This window comes from Vombatus ursinus, unplaced genomic scaffold, assembly GCF_900497805.2.
Source record: "Vombatus ursinus unplaced genomic scaffold, bare-nosed wombat genome assembly UNPS02014818.1, whole genome shotgun sequence".
Lineage (NCBI taxonomy): Eukaryota > Metazoa > Chordata > Mammalia > Diprotodontia > Vombatidae > Vombatus > Vombatus ursinus.
The window spans coordinates 73,322,761-73,343,324 of record NW_020954596.1 but is presented as its reverse complement, the minus strand read 5'-3'; the positions used below and the strand labels follow the sequence as shown (position 1 = coordinate 73,343,324).

The following is a 20,564-nucleotide window of genomic DNA, read 5'->3' as shown; positions in this document are numbered from 1 at the left end:
CTTTCTAACTTCAGGTCTGGCACTGTGTTACCTACCTGCCCTTAGCAAAGCCATAGGATTAAAATAAGCCCACACAAATCATCAGCACTTCCATGTATCACCAATAAAACCCAGCAGGAAAAGACAGAAGAAGATATTCCATTTAAAAAAACTGCAGATATTATAAAATACTTGAGAGTCTAACTGCCAAGACAAATCCAGGAATTATGTGAACACAATAATGAAACACTTTTCACACAAATACAGATCTAAAATATTAATCGCTCATGGGTAGGCTGAGCCAATATAATAAAAATGACAATTTTACCTAAATTAATTTACATATTCAGTGTTATACCAAACTATAAAAGAATTATTTTACAGAGTTCGAAAAAATAATAAAATTCATCTGAAAGAACAAAATGAATATCAAGAGAATCTATGAAAAAAATGTGAAGGAAGGTGGCCTAGAAGTACTAGATATCAAAATATATTATAAAGCAGTAATTATGAAAACAATCTAGTACTGGTGAAGAAATAGAGTAGTAGATCAGTGGAATAGATTAAGTATACAATATATAGCAGTGAATGACCACAGTAATCTAGTGTTTGATTGACTCAAGCATCCAATCTTTTGGTGCAAGAGCCCACTATTTGACAAAAATTGCTGGGAAAACTGTAAAGCAGTTTGGCAGAAACAGGCATATACCAACATATCACACCATATACCAAAATAAGGTCAAAATGGGTAAACGGCTTAGACACAAAAGATGATATTGTAACTAAATTAGTGTAGCATAGACAAATTTACTTTTCAGATTTATGGATAAGGAAAGAGTTTATGACCAAACAAAAGATAAAGAGAATCATGGGAACTAAAATGGATAATTTTGATTATATGAAATAAAAAAGTTTTTGCACAAACAAAATCAATGTAGCCAAAATTAGAAGGAAATTAGGAAAGTACAAAGTTTCTCTGACATAGGCCTCAAATCTCAAATATATAGGGAACTGAGTCAGATTTATAAAAAATAAGAGCCATTTCCCAACTGATAAATGGCCAAAGGAGATGAATACTCAGTTTTCAGAAGAAGAAATCAGAGCTATCGAGTCACATAAAAAAGACTCTAAATCTCTACTTATTAGAGACGTAAGTTAAAATAATTCTCATATAGCACTTGACACGTATTAGAGTGCCTAATATGACAGAAAAGGAAAATGATAAAGGCCGGGGGGATGTGGAAAAATAGAGACAGTAATGTACTCTTGGTGGAGTTATGAATTTGTCCAATTATTCTGGAGATCAATTTCAAATTATGCATAAAGAATTATAAAACTGTGCATACCCTTTGACCCAGCAATAGCACTTCTAGGGCTGGATCCCAAAGAGATCATACATATGGGAAAAGGACCCACATGTACAAAACTATTTATAGCAGCTCTTTTTGTGGTGGCAAAGAATTGGAAATTGAGGGGATGCCCATCAAATGGGGAATAGCTGAACAAGTTATGGTACATGATTGTGATGGAATACTACTGTGGTATAATGACAAGCAGAATGGTTTCAGAAAAACCTGGGAAAACCTATGTGAACTGATGCAAAGTAAAGTAGGAGAACCAGGAGAACATTGTATACAGCAACAGCAATATTATAACAATGATCAAATGTGGAAGACTTAGCTACTCTGATTAATACAATGATCCAAGACAATTCCAAAGTGCCAATGATGAAAAATGCTGTCCACTTTCAGAAGGAAAACTAATGAACTCTGAATGAAGCATTTTTTTTAAACTTTCTTTGTTTCTTGCTTTTAATTTTTTTAATAACAACGCTAATATGGAAATATGTTTTGCATGACTTCACATGTATAATTGGTATTATACTGCTTGTCTTCACGGTAAGTGGGAGAGGGAATTTAGAATTTAAAATTTTAAAAAATGTTAAAAATAAATTAAGATTTAAAAAAATTTAAAAGGGACCTTAAAAGTCAACTATTCCAGTGTCTTTATTATGTAAGGCAACTGAAGAACCAAGGAGGCTAAGTGATTTTCCCAGTATCACACAGGTAGGAAGTGGCATCAATCAGGATTTGAACAGACATTTACCAGCTTCAGATCTGGTGATTTTAACACTATTATTCTGCCTCTTAGGCTTTTAATAGTAGAAAGTTCTGCCCTGTTTCTCGCACATACCTAATATGTCAGCTAAATATTTTCTTTGGATTCAACTTCCCAGTGCAAATGTTTGACTTTCATTGTCAGATTTTATTGGAGTTCATAATAAGTATTCCTTTTACTATCTTTTTTTAATCTCTGAATTTTTGACTATGTTTTCCCATCATCCATATAAAGGATATTTATCTCTAAACTACCAATTACTCTTGGTTAATGACTCTCCAATTTTTTCAACTCAAATAACCTTTTGATCTTCCATGTAGATGAATGGGAAGAGGAGAAAGTAGAAGGAAAAATCATTGTCTCTTCTATATTTCTAGTTTTTCATATCTGTATTGGCCAGCCAAACACAAAAAAGTGCTTTGAACTTATTCTTACATATGGTATTAGGATGCCACTGTGCCTAATTTAATGTTTACCTTTGCTGAATATTCTTTCCTTGTTATTATACGAATTTGTTTTTGTTAAATGCTTGTCTATGAGGGGCTCATTTCATTCTAGTCCTGAGCCTGAATCATAGAGCAGACCTGAGTTAGACCTGGTCAAGAATATTTATCATAGATGGAAGAATAGATCAATATGACCTTTTCTCTGATCTCATGGTTGAAGTAGAGGAAAGGCAATGTAGGGCAAGGGGAACCCCTAGTATATGCCCTGATGTCAGGAGTCTTACATGCTGGGGCTACCATGCTTCTGGCTGCATGTAAGTCCTTTCAGTGGAAAGGGGAGAAGTTTCCACTGATTCAGTAAGATTAAGAAAACTGTACCTGGTGCATTTGGTAATTAGAAAAAGATGTGAATATTCTCTGGGTCTTTAAAAATTGCGATAAATGTAAAAAATTTTTTTTGTTGAATTTGCATAATTTTGTATTTGGGGAGCTTGTGATCTCAAGACCCACTAATTGTATTAGGCATGGGCCCTCTTTGAAGACTGTATTTTTGAGATTAAGAATTGTGCTGAATGGACTCCTTGACATATAAGAGGCCATTAAGAATCATACCATGTCGACTTTGGTGACATTCCGTACTTCAAGTGCTGGGGAAGGAACTTGAAAGGACCATGCTTGCACCTCTCCAGTACACCAGAGAACTTTCCAGATTATTCAGCTCTTTCATCCACAACTTCTCCTACAGCTTTTTTTTTTTTTGGAGAAAATAAGTACTAGCAAATCTCTGGAGCTGGTGTGTATAGACTTATCTTTGGAAGAAGATAAAAACATAAGCAACATCTAGCGGTAAAAGACCTTTTATCTTTCATTCTACATGCATCAGTCTATCAAGTAACCAAAAGGCTTTTACAAGTACTGAAGGTATTATGGGACAAATGGTTTTGTGTGTATTCCTGTTGGGATCCATTTTCATCAGAGTTGTGTTTTTGAGAACTTACTCAAGCTGATGATCAATATGGTAGGAATAAAAGAGTCTCAGAACCACACAACCTCATATCTATTCCCAAGGTACAGTCTGATCTTCTCTTCATGCCTGTTTTTTCCCCTTTGTGTTGCTTTTAGCTTTCCTTGCCAGTCTCAGATCAATTGGAGTGTTAGCACTCCTGATACTTATAAGGTAGTTCTACACTGCTGTATTCTTCTTCCATTATCTGTCTTTGCTTCCATCTTTTGTACATATATTTTAACAGAATTTTAAATGTAGTCAGGACAGGATCAGTCTCTAACTTATGAATACTTAGAGCCACACAAAACAGACTAGAGACAGGAGTGCCAGGAAACAAGTAGTAATTTAATTAATTACTTTCAGAGTGAGGAATGCTCTTACTTGCTGGCGTAAAGGAAGAGTTTATGTACATAAACACAAGTGGGAAAGGGGGGAAGGGTAGATTACAATCATTTCCAGGGACTGCATGGGTTGCCCATGACAAACCCATGAGTGCGGGACAATACAGGTGTTCTGGAGTCTTGTGGGAACGGTATTGTTTCAAGTCTTTGGGGGTCCTTACTTGGTAGGGTGCAGGACCAGAATTGTGACAGGAACAGGTTCTACAATCTTTGATTCACTTCACTTAACGTAAACAGGCACAGGAATGTAGTGATTGTGAGAGCATTGTCAAGGGTTTGATCATTTCAAGTTGCATTGTAAGCAGAAGAGGCAGCTCTGAGAAATCTAAATTAATAGTATATATGTTACACATATCATATGGATTAATATCCCTGTAATCTGTATGTTGGTTTTGCTGAACTTATTTTTTCTTTTTATAGGGACACATTCAGAAATGAGCTGTGTTTGGTGACTCATGCCTATAATCCTGTTATTAGGGAGTCTAAGACTGGCGTCTAAGTTCATATGTTCTGAGCTACAGTACAGCTAAGCTGATTGGGGTGCCAATATGATGAACCCCAGGAGCAGGGGTAGGGTGGGGGTGGAGGTGTGGGGGAGGAGACCGGGCTGCCTAAGGAACAGCAAACTGGCCCAGGTCAGAAACAAAGTGGGCCAAAGCTTCTTTGCACATCAACCTATGAGGAGCTGTTTCACTTCCAACGTGGATGAGATACGGAGACCTAATCAGAAGGAAATAAAGAAGAGAAAGAATGAAAAAAAAAGGCAGGAAAGAGAGGAAGGGAAGAAGGAAGAAAGGAAGAAGAGAAAAGGTAAGTGAATATCAATTTTTTAAAAATTAAGGAAAACTCCTTTTCTTCCTTATTTGAATTTGTTTCCATTTCTCAGAATTTCTTTTTTTTTTTGGCTAGGCAATGGGGTTAAGTGACTTGCCCAAGGTTACACAGCTAGTAAGTGTCATTTGTCTGAGGCCACATTTGAACTAAGGTCCTCCTGACTCCAGCACCGGCACTCAATCCACTGCGCCACCGAGCTGCCCCCAGAATTTCATTCTTGAGAACTTCCCAGACTTCCTGGCTTGACTTTTCTTACAGAATTTTAGTCCATGGGATCCTACTTTTCCTTCCTTTGAAACCTTTAATATCAGCTCTCCAAAGATCTAGATTACTTGCTTTATCTACCTTCTCCTTTTTGATGATCACATCTGCCTCCATGGTCTCAATTATTTTCTCTCTGTTTATGATTCCTAAATCCATATATCCATCTATATATCTTGAATCCTTCCTCCTACCTCACTCCCTCATATGCAGTGTATGTCCCAGCCAAATTGGTCTAATTGCTCTTTTCTGTATATGACATTCCGTGTTCTTCCCTATGCCTTTGCCCAGGCTGTATCCCCTTCTTGCCTCTTCCTTTTGGAACCTCTAGCTTCTTTCAAAGTTCCTTAATACTCTAGTTGTTTATATCCCTTCCCCTAAAATCACATTATATTGATTTTGCATTTATCCTATATTTACTTATGAATATGCTGCATTACCAGTAGAAAACTTAATATTTCTTTCGATTATTAACAAAACAAAAAAAAAACCCACAACAACAAAAATAACATTCCAAGAAAGGATTCACAGGCTTCATTAGACTGCCAAAGGGGTCCTTGAAAAAAAAGTTAAGAACCTCCCTACTTTAGGGCAATTAAAACTCCTCAATCTGGCATTCAGCAACCTTCTAAAATCTGGCTCCAAAGTACCTTTCCATACTTAACAGAAGCAATGTGGGGAAATGGATAGAGTAGGGAGGTGCCAGTGTCTTTTCTGAGGAGCAGCAAGGAGGCCAGTGTCACAGGATTGCAGGGTATTGGGGGTTGGGGTCTAGCATAAGAAATGTGGAGACAGAGACTGCAGGTTATGAAGGGATTTGAACAGCAAACAGAAGATTTTGTATTTGATCCTGGAGGTAACAAGGAATCACCTGAGTTTGAGTGTGTGTGTATGTACGGGGCTTGGGGGGGGGGGGGTTGAATGACTTAGGCTTTAGGAAAATCATTTTAGTGACTGATGGAGGATGGATTGGAGTGGGGAAGAGAACTGATGCAGGCAGACCCCATCAGCAGTCTACTGAAATACAGGTGTGAGGTGATGAAGACCTGCACTAGGGTGGTGGCAGTCAGAACAGAAGGGGAAGTATTGGAGAGATATTGCAAAAGTGAAATCTACAGACTTCCGAAACAGACTGGATTATGGGGGTGGGGTAGTGAGAGTGAGGAGTCAGGATGATACCTGGGGTGCAGCCCTCTTCTTAAAACATCTTCTATTCATTCTATGTGCAGCTGTATCCCTGCCAAAGGAGAAAGTAGAATCCCCCTGGAGGGACTGTTTTGTTTTCAACATAGGATTTTCTGAGCATAGCACTTCTCTTACACAAATGTGATTATATATGTGTATGTGTATGTGTGTATATATATACACACATACACATACACTATTATATATAATAGCATATATAAATATATAATCATTTTTATATATGAATATATGTACGTATGTATATATACATGCATATATGTATGAATGTGTGTGTCTCTCTCTCTCTCTCTATATATATACGTACATATATATGAAAGAGGCAACTAAGAATATACTTATGCACCAACACTTACACAGTCTCTCTCCACTACAACACATTCGAACTTTCTCAGTATCTATAAAACAAATCCATTTCCGGTAACACACTTTCTCAGTAGTCGATACACCAGTCCCTCCCCTCTAACACTCACACACACTTATCCACATACTTCCATAAAAAAATTCCTCTCCGCTAACACAGACATAAACTTTCTCACGCACATAGAACTTCTCACCGCCACTCACTTAAAAACTCTTTTCTGGCTTCGCACACTCACTCACTCATTCTCACTTACTCAGCGTCTCACCGACACACTAACCTGGGCTTCACCGTGAGCAACAGAAAACCCAACGGTCACAAATGGGAGGCGTGGGCCTGACTGCAACAAATTAGCCAATCCCAGCCAGGCAGGCTGTCGCTCGCGCCAATCCCAGCCAGGCAGGCTGTCGCTCGCGCCAATTCCAGCCCAGGCTCAGAGGGCTGGGTGCGGGAAGGGCTGGAGGAGGCGGGAAGGGGGAGGAGGCGGGGAGGGGGAGGCGTCTTCTTCCTCAACCGTAAGTTTCTTCCGGGACTCTGGAAAGTGAGCTCGAGTCCACTTCTGCGCATGTGCCTCCGGTTTTCAAACTTTCCCCCCCCCCCCTTTGCCGCGAGCTTGGCGGGTTGAGGGGACGGCTCTGAGAGTGCGTGGGAGCTTGGAGACACTGACCCGAGTGTCTGTGGCGTGTCCGCCCTTCGACTCCCCAGTCCACCAAGAGCATTCCGAGACGTCTCCCCTCACCCAGCGACCCGGCTTGGGTCGGCCAGCACCATTCGCTCCACACGCGTCGCCCCCTTCCCCACCACGGACTTGGGCCCATGAGGCCGGGGCCCTGTGGTGTGGCCATGGCTTCCTCTGACCTGGTAAGTCGGTGGTGGTGGTCGTTTTGAACTAACGGCTCTTGGCCGCGGTGGCTTTGGTCTAGGAGCGAAGGGGGCGGGGAGAGGGGCGGGCCCTGGGGCTGCCGCCAGGACTGCCCTCAGCCTCAGTTTACTGCTCTCTACGCTGGGCCTGGGAGCGGTCGGCTGGAGAGAGGGAGAGGGGGCGAGGGAAGCGGAGCTGAGGTACGGGCCGGCCCGCAGGGATGCCAGGACTGGGTGCCCGCGGGTGGAGCTGGGGCGGAGGCAGCCTGACAGCTCGGAGGAAAGGTCCCGGGGTGGCACGCCCCAGGCTGGTCCAGTCGTTGGGGTAGGGGTCGGGGGACCATTGCCCGCCTGACCCGGCAGAGTGTGAGTTACCAACCTTCCCTGGCTTCTGGCCTGATGCTTGAGTGAGACCTTAACTGAAGCTGCCGTCTGCCATTCATCTTTAGGGGGTGGAAGTGCCTGTTGAATGGCTTTTCACCTTCCTACCTGGTGGCTAGCAAACTCTTGTTTATAAAGCCCTACTACGGGCGGGCGGGGCCCTGTGCTAAGCACAGAGTAAACAAAGACGTTGGAAGGGGACTGAGCACATAAATTTATTATTTTGTTAAAGTTTTATCAATGGTTTGGAGTTTTATTTGGGATTTTGCCTGCCATATTATTTATTTCAGATGAAATTGTTAATTTTTTGGTCCGGACTTGTCTACAATTTTGCAAGCATTTATTAAGTGTTACTTATGCTAAGTGCAGGGAGTTCAAGTTCTACGGGGAGGGGGCGGGGCAGGAAACTACCTGCAAACAATTACATTCACCCACTCTATGTGGAGGATAAATTGGAGGTAATTAATTGAGGACTGGGACAGTTTTTTAATCTTTCTTTGTATTTCCCCATGCCTAGCACGTTGTAATCTGGGGAGAAATAAACGCCTTACTTATATTGACTTGATCACCTCTCCGGATTTCTGTGATACACTATGCTGTTAGCTTTCTAGTTAAAAACGGTTTTCACCTGCTACCATTCCCTGCAGATAGTACCAATACTTTCTTGCTTGTCTGCGTCCCCATCTGAGCTTCTTTCTCTTCCTTTTTCTGTTTTTTTAAATAAATTTTTATTTATCTTTTGTTTTTACATTGCTTAAATTTTTACCTTTTTCCCCTCCAAGAGACCTATCTCTTATTACAAACAATCGTTCCTTAGGACCAAAATGGTTTCCCACGACCCTTCTGCAGCCCAGTCTTTGGGGGTTGTGACTTGGCGGGTCGAAGGACCAGAGTTCAAGTGATGGGAACAGGTTCTACAGTCTTTGATTTGCTTCACTTAAGGTACACAGCCAGTGATTATGAGCATTGTATTTATTAGTATATTCATTACATATATCACATTAATTGATAAGAAAAATCATACTTCTCTTCACACTCCCTTGCTTCCACTTCCTTTCTGTTATTTCATTTTTCAGTCTTTTGTAGTTTGGCTTCTGACCTCATCACTTATAAACTCTTCTTTCCAAGGTTGCCAGTATTCTCTTAGACCTTTTCTTGGTCTTGTAGTGTTTGACATTATTGACAACAAGAGTTTTCATGATACTATGTTTTCCTGGTTCTCCCATCTGACTGACATTCTCAGTTTCCTTTGCTGAATCATCCATCAACCATGTCGGGCCCCCATGTGTGGATATATCCCCTAAAGCTCTGTCTGTCTAATCAATTCCCACAGATTCAGTTATGTCTATGCAGATGATTCCCAGATCTATATACCTTATGCTAATGATTATTTGTGTAAAGACATGGAGACAGGAGATAGTTTCTCTCCTGAGCTCCAGGCCTGTTTTACCAAATTTCTGTTAGATCCAGCTGGCTGTCCCATAGGAATCTTGGACTCAATGGGTACATAATGGAGCTCATTATCTTTCCCTCTAAACCCATTCTTTCTCTAAACTTCTCTATTTCTGTTGAGGACACTTTCTTCTAGTCACCCAGGTTTATCTTAGACTCATCCCTTTATCCTCAGTCATTTGGCAAGTCTTGTCAGTTCTATCACCACAACATCTCCATTTGTTCATCTGCTGTTCTCTTTCTTCCACATAAACAGACACTGTTCAAAGTAAGGGGACTCTTAAGCTCTCAACTGAATTACCACAACAATTTGACCTCTCAACTTTTAGTCTCTCCAAATTAACTGTCCAAATAATTTTCTGAAAGCACAAGACTGACCTTTTCAAAGCACTGCTTAAAAATCTTTCAGAGTTTCTTACTTCTATCAGGATAAAATACAAACTTGGTATTGTATCTAAAGCCTTTCATAGTCGGGTTCCATTTCTACATTTCCAGACTCATGTAAATTGCTTTATTTCCCTTCATGCATGGTATGTTCTAGCCAAATTGTCCTAGGTACTACTGTGCACTTAACTCTGAGTGCCATTCGTTGCTTCCCTGTCTTTGTAAAGGCAAATACCTCTCTGTCTGGAATTCACTTCTTCACCTTTGCTTCTTAGAATTTCCTGGCTTACCTCAAGCCTCAGCTCATATGGTACTTCCCACAGGAAGCCATTCCTGGTCTCTGCTGTGAGTACTTTCTTCGTCTTCAAATAATCTTGTATAAGACCTCCTTGTTTGAGGAAATTGGTATAGGAAAAAGTCCACCTAAAATGAATCAACTTAAAGCAGAGAATAACATTTCTTTGTAAATAACATGAAAAAGTACTGTTGGGATTTTATCTTTAAAAAACAAAACTGAAAAATTCTGAGGATGTTTGTTTTTTCTTAAGTTTAATAATTTGTCTCTAATTCTTAGAATGAACAAAGAACAAATGAACGAAGAATTAATCAAATGGTTTTTTAGGCGTAATTTTTTTCGTGGAATTCTAATAGCATAGTAGGATTTTACTTATTTTAATTTTTTCTACCACTTTCATACAAGAATCATAAAGAGGGTCATTGTTACATAAATATTCTAGAGCTTCATCATCTGGGCATTAGAGGCTAGGGCCTCTCTTTTCATATTGAAATCATTCTCTTTTGAAAACTTTTTGGACAATCATTGATTGACAAAGACATTGACTATATGAATGCTAAGGATAACCACTGGTTTTAAGAGAGAGATTGAAGAGAGCCTAATTTTTTAAGTGGTAAGTTCTTTAGTGAATATCTTTGTGTTTTGAGGCTTTTGCTTCCTCAGAAAACTTTGCAACATTATTTCTAGGCAGTAGTACCTAGAGAGTTGGCCTCATCATCAGTAAGACCTGTATTCAAGTTATACCTCTGACAGAGCAGGTCACTTAACCTTTCAGTACTCCAAACAATTTTTTTTTAAGACTGTGACTTGCATGGGGAGAAAGGTGATTCAGGCATTGAATACTCTGACAGTGAGAACCTCCTGATATCTGTGTTCCTGCTATATTCACCCACTAAAATGTAAACGTGTTCAGATTTGGCTCCCAGTATAGTAAGGACTCTGATAAAGTAGATAATCTAGAGGATTGAAATCAACACGAGTCCAAGTCATATGAATATCAGTTGAAAGAACTAGGGATGTTTAGCTTGGAGAAAAGAAAACTCTTCAAACAGCGTAAACTCTTCAAATAGCTGTCTTCCAGTACATGAATTAGACTTATTTTGTTTGGCTAAAGAGGGCAGGGCCAGGAGCAAAGGGGATAATTTTGACTTTTTATAAACAAACACTTTATAACAATTGGAGCTATCCAAAAATGGAATAGTCTGCCTCAGGAGGTGGAGGGTTCCCTTTCATTAAAAATCTTTTGAAGTAGAGTCTGGAAAACTACTTGTCAGTTATGTTGTAGTGGAGGATTCTTTTCAGATGTTGGTTACATTAAGGGACAGCTAAAGTCCTGATTTTCGTTCTCAGATTTTGTGAACTCAGGTTTTCCAGCCCCAAGTCCATCTCTGTTTCCTTCACCACACATACCTGATGTTATGTCAGTTTTAGGAAACAGTGATGGAAACTAATTAGGCATAACTTTTCTGACAGAATCATGTAATAGCATAGTAGCATTTTACCTATTTTTCCACTTAACTTTAGGAGCAGAGTCATAAAGAGAGTCAATTGTTACATAAGTATTCTAGAGCTTCATTATCTGGGCCTTAGATTCTAGGGACTCTCTTAATCCTTTGATATTGAAATCATTCTCTTTTGAAGACCTTTTGAATAATCAGTGATTGAGAAAGACATTGACTAGATGGATACTAGAGATAGCCATTGGTCTTAAGAGGGAGATAAATACTTGAAGAGGGTCTAATTTTTTTTTTTTTTTTTGTATTGGAAAGTCTAGTAGCCCTGTTTAGCTAGATAGATAGTATAAAGAGACTACTGTGAAAAGACCACAACTTCATGTTGGAGTTGCTGATAATTTTTGAACAGAGAAAAGACATAGATCTCTGCCTCACTGAGATTATTTTGTCAGCTACATGGAAATTTGAAAAGGAGAGAATGCTGGGAGGGAGACCAATTAGGAAGACCAATTGGAAAACCAGTTACAGTAGCTCAGAGGAGAGGTAATTAGACCTTTGTCTGAACTACTCTGAAAGTGGATATAATGAGTGTAGAAAGAAGGGAACTGCTGGTGTTTGAGGTGTTGTGGAAGTAAATTTGGCAGATTATGACTACTTTGAGTGTGGGAGTGGAGGAAAAACTCTTTAGGATAGGAATTCTTAACATTTTTTGTATCATGGACCTTTTTGCCAGTCTTACGAAGCTAAGATCCTCTTCTGAGAATGTTTTTAAATACACAAAATTAAATACATAAGATGGTAAAGGAAACCAGTTATATTGAAATAATTATCAAAATTTTTAAAAAGTTCACAAACTCTGGATTAAGAGCCTCTTCTGTAGTATGACTCCCAGGTTATATATTAGGATGACTGGGAACATGACTAGGAAGACCTTCAACAAAAATAGGGAGATAGGAGCATTTAGAGGAGACCAATAAGGAGAAGTCATGTCAACTTGTCATATGTGATCAATTTAAATAATTATTTACAATTCAGCTGTATTTTTTTTAAACAATTCAAATATTAAATCTAGGTAAATAATTTACTTTTTCTTTTTTCTTTTCCAGGATCACCTGAAAATTAGCTACAGAACAAGATTTTGCTATACTTCTAGGTGATGTTTTATAAAGGCTTTTATATTTTTTCATATCAAACTTTAATGAATAAATTCATTTGTTTTACTGAAGGACTATATTGTAGGAGTTTTTAAATTTAAGATTTGTTTAAAATTTTAATATTACTTATGACTGGGAAAATGTTTTTAATTTAGAGTCAGGTCTCAGTTATTCACATTAATAGAAGGGAATATTACCATCTAATTACTCTTCTACTCAGTAAGTATTTATTTGTACAGTGGAACAAATATTGACTTTAGTTCGTGGACTTAGGTTCAAATACTACCTATATAACCTTGACCTAGTCACAACCTCTTTGAGCCTCAGAAGTTTCCTTATATTACAAATGTAAAGAGTTGGACTAGAAGACCTTTGAAGCCCCTTTTATCTCACTGATCCTTTTAAACAGTTCTTGTAAGAAATGCAGAATGATACTCTTCCTTCCCACAAGGAATTTATATTCTAGTAGAATCCATTGGCAGGAGCCCTGGATTTGGAGTCATTGGACTCAAATTGGAATTCTAAATCAGTGACAGTACTACCTGTGTGACCTTGGTTGGATAAAGCATGTAAACTCTCAGAATCTTCATTTTATGATTTATAAACTGAGCAGGTTGGACTAGATAATTTCTAAAGTAGTTATAAGTCTGGTGATTTTAGGACTTTTTTAGTTAAGTGAAAGTTTTAGTAAGTAGCAAAATTTTCCTTTAATGATATATGAATTCATATGGTCCTTTACATAAAATAATATAATATTTAATTTCTGAATTTAGTACTTTAGATACTGAACTTTAGATCTTGAAGTACTTTTTTCAAGTATTCATAAAGTAAGGATGCCAATGTCTTCCTAAATGAATTTATTTAAGAATTTTAAAGTAGAGCAGTGGAATCTTGGCAATAAATGACAATTTACATGTCCTAAGCACTCTCCTTTTATCTCTTTCTTTTACTATAGGGTTCCTGATACTGATCTATGGCAAGGTCCAAACATACTGGAAAACATACAAGACTGTTTTGAAGAAAAAAGTAAGCCTGTATTTCTAATTTATATGTGGAGATGGCTGGAACAAATGAAGATTTAGCTTATTTTAATGTTAAAAATAAAATGTTTAAATGAACATATTTGTAAAAATGCTTTTCTTTGATTTAAAGAGTATAATATGAAATTCACTGTTTTGCCAGTTGATATTTGTACTTTTTTACATGGTACTCAGTGAATGGGGATGACTTTTGTATTTGGATTTCACCTCCAAGTTCTTGATCCAAGTATTTAACTACTTTTGAAGGTTAAGAGTTAAGATGATATAATAAGGCTATGTGGGGAAAAACAGAAGCAGAAGTTCTATTTCTAAAGTTTACAAAAGAAGAGATGTCTCTTCTATCACCAACCATTTCCTCTGCTACCTTTCTCGTCCCAATCCCCTCAACACAGCCAACATCAAGGAAAAGTGTTGCAACATAAATTATTCTTTGTTTTTTCTTTGGAGAGATATTGCAAATCGTAATAATATGTCTGGCAACTATCAAAAAGCTACATCCATTCTTTTAATGCTTTTTTACATATGTGTACATATGTTCACATTGGATTAACATAGTTTAGTTGTATGTACAACCTTCAAAAGTAAGTACTTGGATTTGCTTTACACTTAAAGGCTTATACAGAGATAGCTGTTTTTGGGTTTAAAATTACATGAAGTGTATCAAAAAGTACATTTTAATCATTTACATGGTATTTTAAATTCTAAATTTTAGACTCTTTTTTAGGTTCTGATACTGGCTTTAACACAAATCCTGGAAGTCCAACTCTTTGTTCTACTCCTTGCAAATTAAGAAATGATTCTTATTCATCACCAAACAAAGAGGTAAGTTAAAAAGGTAGTGGTCAGTATTAATTTTAAGGAATGGAATTTATGCTCCAGCAAAGTTATAAGGCTTATTTTTTCAAAATTGGTCTGGTTTTTCCATTGACTTTATGATAAAATTCTGTATGTTTTATGAGGGTATAGGAGCAAATAGATTCTGCATGTTTCAGTTGTATATTATATATCTGGAATTAATGTGCAACACAGGAGAGCTCATAGTGGGAGCAAACATCCTTTCTAGAGGAGTATATATATCCTTTCTAGAGGAGTAGGGTGGGTGAGATGTTGGTGATATGGGAAGGTCATTATACTACTGTCGGGCCAACCAATCTGCTTATCTTGTGACTGTGCTACTTAAAATTAGCTTAATAAATCATCAATTAGTTTCCATTTTAGAACATTTTATTGATATCTATTTTTTTACATTGCTTAATTTCCCCTAGTCTTTTTTCACACCCTGTCCTAGAAAATTATCCCATATAAATAAGAATTTTTTAAAAAGTTAAAAACAAAGGCAAAAAAAACAAATGTAACATCAATTATTAAAAAAAACAAACAAACCTTGACGTTATATGCAAATGTTCCATGATTGTAGACCTCCCACCTTTGCAAAAGAGTTGAGGAGGTACCTTCTAACATATCTTCTTTGGGAACATGCTTATTAGTTATAATTTAGCAATTTTTTTTTTTTGGTGGTTCTTTGCATTTACATTGTTGTAGTTATGTTTTGTATCATGTGTATGTTGTTTTCTTGTCTCTGCTACAGTTTCTTGCAGCATGGTCATATTTCATTCCATTCATGTACCACAATTTGTTTTGCCATTCCTCATTTGATAGCTATCTGCTATGAGCACTGAATTATTTAATAAGAAATAATAATTTAATATATTTAATATTTAATTATTTAGGTTTTTTATTTCTTTAAGGAGTTCTTTCTAATTGAACCTACACAACTTTTCCGTGCTTTGATAGATTGACTTGAGTATCTTATGTATTTTTTAGTTAGTTTGAATGATTTCCCTTTCTACTGTTGCCTATTAGATTTTATTGTTATTATGTAGAAATGCACATTTAAGGCAATATTGATGGAGCTATGAATTGGTCCAGAGATTCTGGAAGGCAATTTGAAACTATGCCTCAAAAGTCGCTAAACTTAGTAGACCCTTTGACATAGGCATACCCCTACTAGGCCTATACCCCAAAGGATCAAAAACAAAAGGGACCCATATATACAAAAAACATTTGTAGCAGCTCTTTTTGTAGTGGTGAAGAACTGGAAACTAAATGGAATGGCTGAACAAATTATGATATATGAATGTGATGAAATACTATTTTACTTTAAGAAATGACATCAAATCAACCTAGGAAAACTTATATAAGCTAATGTAAAGTATGCAGAACATGGAGAATAATCTGTAGAATAACAACATTGAAAAAATAAACAACTTTGAAAAACTTAATAGTTCTTATCAATTCAGCAACCAACCATGTTTCCAGTCAACCAGTGATGAAGCATGATACCCACTTCCTAACAGAGTGGTGATGATACACAATGAGAAATAAATTTTTGGATGTGACCAATTATGGGAATTTGTTTTGATGATGCATAGTAGTTACAGGGTTTTGTTTTTCTTTCTTTTTTTTTTTTTTTTGGAGGTGGGTTGTGTGTGATAGGGTTAAAAAATAAATGCTAATTGAAAAAAATATTAGAAACAAGCTGTATTTAAAAGAGATTTGGAGATACATAAATGATCATCTTTTCCTCCTGTTTTATTATAAACAGAATTAAACTGGTTTTTTTCCCTTCTGGTATTTATTTATTTATTAAGTGCAGAATAAAAACAATAAAATTAAGGCTTCCTAATTTTTTGGGTGGACTCTCTGTAAGAATCAAAGAATGAGAAGACGTGGATAGTAATCAGTCTGTTTTGGTGGAAGTTATGGTACACTGATGAGATCAGAGATCCATCCAAATGTTATGTATAGAAGAATCAGATATATAGAACTTTCCAGTTGATTGCCATGTAAACCTCTTTTAATATATGTAATAAAGAATTGTGTTACTTCACCTGTTCCTTCCATTTCATCAGTGTTAATAGAGCACTTTTAAGGTATTTTAATTTTAATATATGTATATTAAGTTGATTCTCAGGGTAAATTAACATTTACAATAAAATCTTGAGCAGGGATTCTTAACCTAAAGATGGGAATTAATTCTTAACCTTAAAGTCTATGAACTTTAAAAAAAATTAACTGTTTCAATGTAATTAGGTTTATTTACAGTCTTATGTATTTTATTTTGTGGATTTAAAAATATTCTGAAAAGATGTCATAGATTCACCAGAAATTTGTGTGTTATGGGTCCATAACACACAAAAAGGGTTAAGAACCTCTGATAAAGAATCAACAGTCCTCTTTTAAGAATGGGTAACTTTGGCAAATATATTTGGTCAAAATTGGCCTTTTAGTTTAGATTTTTAAATATTATTTTTCAATAGACTGAAATTTTCTTCTTTTTTTCTGTTCCTACACAGTGCCATATATCATCTTCAAAGTCTGATAGGATTTCTTCAATGAAAAAGAAAGCTAAAACCTCAGCCTTTTCACCGCAGTCTGTTATGTTACAAAATCAAACGAGTAACAGTTCAGGTTGGTAATAATTATGTGGATGGGGAGTGGAGTAGGGAATATTTTTTGAAACCTGCACTGAATTCAGGATTGGCCCTAGTCAAAATTTTGAAAAAGTCCAAGTTTAACTTAGATTCCAGATCCTCTGTTGAAACCTATTATTACCTTTTGCCTTGTCCTCTGTACCTTTCTATTTTTGCTCTGCAGAAATGTTAATGCTTTTAAGTGTCTTAAAGGATCTTTGGGAGCCTGCCTTGATTTTTTCCCCCCTTTTTTTCTAATCTTTTGTACCCAGAACAAAAAGTTTAAAGGATCATTCTCCTTGGAGCCCTCTGCTGAGGTGTGTTCAGCTAGACTTTGATTTTATTAAGTTTTAAAGGAAGAAAGGGAGATGGGGAGGTAACTTATGGGTAGTCATTTTTCCTAAGTAAATAAGAAAATAAAATGCTAGCATTCTACTCCTGAAAAGTTGCTACCTGTGACATTCACATGGATTCAACAATAATTCTTAAGGGACATAATTGATGGGAATTAATTCTATAAATTGAAAGTTTATAAAACAAACTAAAAGAGTGCTTCATTTTATTATATGGGTTGGAAAATCTGATATGCGAATAAATCATTTCATTTAAAACAGGCATTTTTAAAGTTTTCAAGACTTAAGATGTTAGTCTTTTGAAAATATTTCTGGGTTACTGAGTTTTATGTTATTTTCATAATAATATGAAAGTTCTTTCCTTAGTTAATAATTTTTTCTTAGCACCATCCCCTGAGGTCCCTCCAAAATTATCACAAGGTGATGTAATTGGTTTGAAGAATATACCAAAATTAAGATATGCTTCAAGTGGAGCTGAAGAATTTAATAAAATTCCTAATGAAGTTCTGGAAGAGTTTTATTTAACAGTTGGATCACCTGGTCTTTTGGCCAAGGAAACAGAGATATTGCCATTACCTCAGCAAGCTACTCCTACTGCACATGATGGGCGGAGTCGTATGTTTCGAAATTCAGTCATCCAACAACCTTTGCTTCCCAAATCGAGTCTTAAAGCTAAAAAGAGGTAACCTTTTTACGCTTCTCAAATGGCATTTTCTTTTCACATTTTGTCTTTTACAATAACAGATTTTGAGAAAAAAAAGTAATACTTCTGTATTAGTGTCTTTAAGTTCTTCAGTAGGAAGAAAGAATGAGACCTTTGAATGAAAATAAATTGCAGCTTAAAATTGTGGTACAAAAGAAAAGAACTGTGGCATTTTGGCTACATGTGTTATGCAAAAGCTTGAAAATTTTTTTAAAAATTAATTTAAAGATTTAGTATACCCTTTAATAATTGGATTACAGTGTAGTTGTGGAGAGAATAATTTCAGAGAAGTTCTGAAATGAAATTTATGATATTATCTAAAATTCTAATCTTTGCTTTTGAATGTTCACATAGACATATATTTTCACAAGTTATACACACACACACACACACACGTTTTATTTTTTGTAATCCATAGCTTAAACTGTGAAGATATAGCAGTTTGGTCTGCCTTGAAGAAAGGAGAAAAAGATGTTAAAGTGTCAGAAGGACGACAAAAGAGGAAACAATCAGAATCTTCTGAGCAAACAACACAAGATCCAAAACAGAAAATTCAACAAAAAACTGAAATGAGTTTTTCGACATTACTTTTAGAAGCAGCAAAAAGGAACTGTAGAAACAGGTGAGTTAAAATTATGATTTGAGATGGAAAAATAAATGTATTTTATTTAAAATTCTGTAACAATTATTGGAAATTTACTATTTCCATCTAAAATTAGCATATAATTCATCTTTTTTCAGGGAAACATTAGTTCAATGTAAAAATGCAATGTAAATTTTGCTGTGAGGACATGATTCCTTTTTACTCAGAAGTCAGGAAAATTCTGAGTTTTAAAGGTATTAGGTAATTCCTCTGCCTTCAAGTAACTTGCAGTCTTTTATGGGTGATAAGATGTTTTTATAAATATGTAGAACCAAGAGAACATTGTTTCCAGTAACAGAAATATTGTTTTAAGGACAGCTTTGAGCGAATAAGTTATTTTGACTATTATAAATACCCAAATTAACTACAAAGGACATATGAAGGAAGAAGCTATCTGCATCCAGAGAAGGAATTGATAAATAGAAATATGTATAGAATGATTTTACATATAAATATCACACACATATTTGTATCTAATAGTAACCATGTCTAGGGAGGCAGGGAGAGGGGAGGGAAAAAAAGGAAACTTATATGATAACTTTTATATATTTTAAAAGAATAGCAAGTTGTACATAAATAGATTTGTAGTTTCATATAGTCATTTTTAAAAATTATTATATGTTTTGGGAATGCTTGTTCCATAAATTAAAAATAAATAAAAATTTAAAAATTGTAGAGTATTTAGAACATAGGAACTACCTAAGAAAATTTCCACAATCAGGTGAAATGGAATTTCTAGTTTATGGAGGGGAAAGATCATTGAAGGGGCAGTTAGGTGGCACAGTGGATAGAGCACTGGCCCTGGAGTTGGGAGGACCTGAGTTCAAATCTGGCCTCAGACACTTGACACATTAGCTGTGTGATCCTGGGCAAGTTACTTAACCCCATTGCTTAGCCAAAAAAAATAAAAAGAAATGTCAGCTGACAGGGACAGCTAGGTGGCACAGTGCATAGAGCACCAGCCTTGAAGTCAGGAGGACCTGAGATCAAATCCTGGCCTCGGACCAAATACTTCACACTTATTAGCTGTGTGACCCTGGGCAAGTCACTTAACCCCAATTGCCTGAAAAAAAAAAAAAGATCATTGAAGGTTTTGTGGGAGTGGTGGCATTTGAGTTGAACCTTGAGGATTGGTAGCATACCATAAAGGCAGAGATGAGGGATATCTTTTAAAAATCTCTTAAATTACAGATGGAGGAGAAGTATCTTTCTGACTACTCATTAGACATCAGAGGCTGAAGGTGAGATGTGGAGATAAAACAAAGTGCATTTTCCTAGCACAGGCATGAAATTCCCCTCTTATCAGCTAATCTTTCAGTTCCATCGTGATACTTTTCTGTAAAAAAAAAAAAAAAAAAACCCTCTGGCTTTCAGTTGTATATAATATAGCATTCAACCTTCAATCTGAAACTGAAACTTTTTATGACCTTTCCTGATGCTACCTGTCCAACTTTTATTTTCCTTTATACCTTAACACTAAATCTTTTCCAGTTAAACTGTTTTGCTCTGTGAATTTTTTGACTTGCTCATACTGTTGTCTCTATTTCCTTGTTCCTTGGGATGTATTGGGATATTACATCAGGGCCAGACTCTTCGCTCTTCCCGTTTCATTTTTCTTTTGTATGGGATGATAAGCTCTGCTTGATCTCACTCTGGGTCATCTGGGTACTGGAGCTGACCTTTACTCTCATTGCTGAATGCTGGTAGTTTTTAGTCCCTGCTGAGTCTTCAGGATCCTCTATGACACCTGAGGACAGAGTGC

The 20,564-nt window shown here is 36.5% G+C and overlaps 1 protein-coding gene and 1 long non-coding RNA gene across 8 annotated transcripts in view; one reads left to right on the top strand and one right to left on the bottom strand.

Moving 5' to 3' along the window:
- Positions 1 to 3,914: 3,914 nt before the first annotated feature.
- Positions 3,915 to 6,917, bottom strand: LOC114023840. Its single transcript, XR_003566832.1, has 3 exons — positions 6,890 to 6,917; positions 6,225 to 6,282; positions 3,915 to 4,670 (listed from the first exon to the last, which is right to left on the bottom strand). It is a non-coding gene; the product is annotated as an uncharacterized LOC114023840 (long non-coding RNA).
- A 223-nt stretch (positions 6,918 to 7,140) lies between these two features.
- CENPC (centromere protein C) overlaps positions 7,141 to 20,564 on the top strand; it is a 59,282-nt gene continuing 45,858 nt past the window's right edge. The window contains exons 1-7 of one of the 7 annotated variants that reach the window (XM_027836571.1): positions 7,141 to 7,470; positions 12,543 to 12,589; positions 13,546 to 13,616; positions 14,343 to 14,452; positions 16,987 to 17,101; positions 17,823 to 18,138; positions 18,578 to 18,781. In XM_027836571.1, coding sequence (XP_027692372.1) covers positions 7,426 to 7,470; positions 12,543 to 12,589; positions 13,546 to 13,616; positions 14,343 to 14,452; positions 16,987 to 17,101; positions 17,823 to 18,138; positions 18,578 to 18,781 — 908 coding nt within the window. In that variant the 5' untranslated portion in view covers positions 7,141 to 7,425. The remainder of the gene's footprint in view (positions 7,471 to 12,542; positions 12,590 to 13,545; positions 13,617 to 14,342; positions 14,453 to 16,986; positions 17,102 to 17,822; positions 18,139 to 18,577; positions 18,782 to 20,564) is intronic. The other 6 variants (XM_027836567.1, XM_027836570.1, XM_027836568.1 and 3 more) reach the window with 6 other exon arrangements.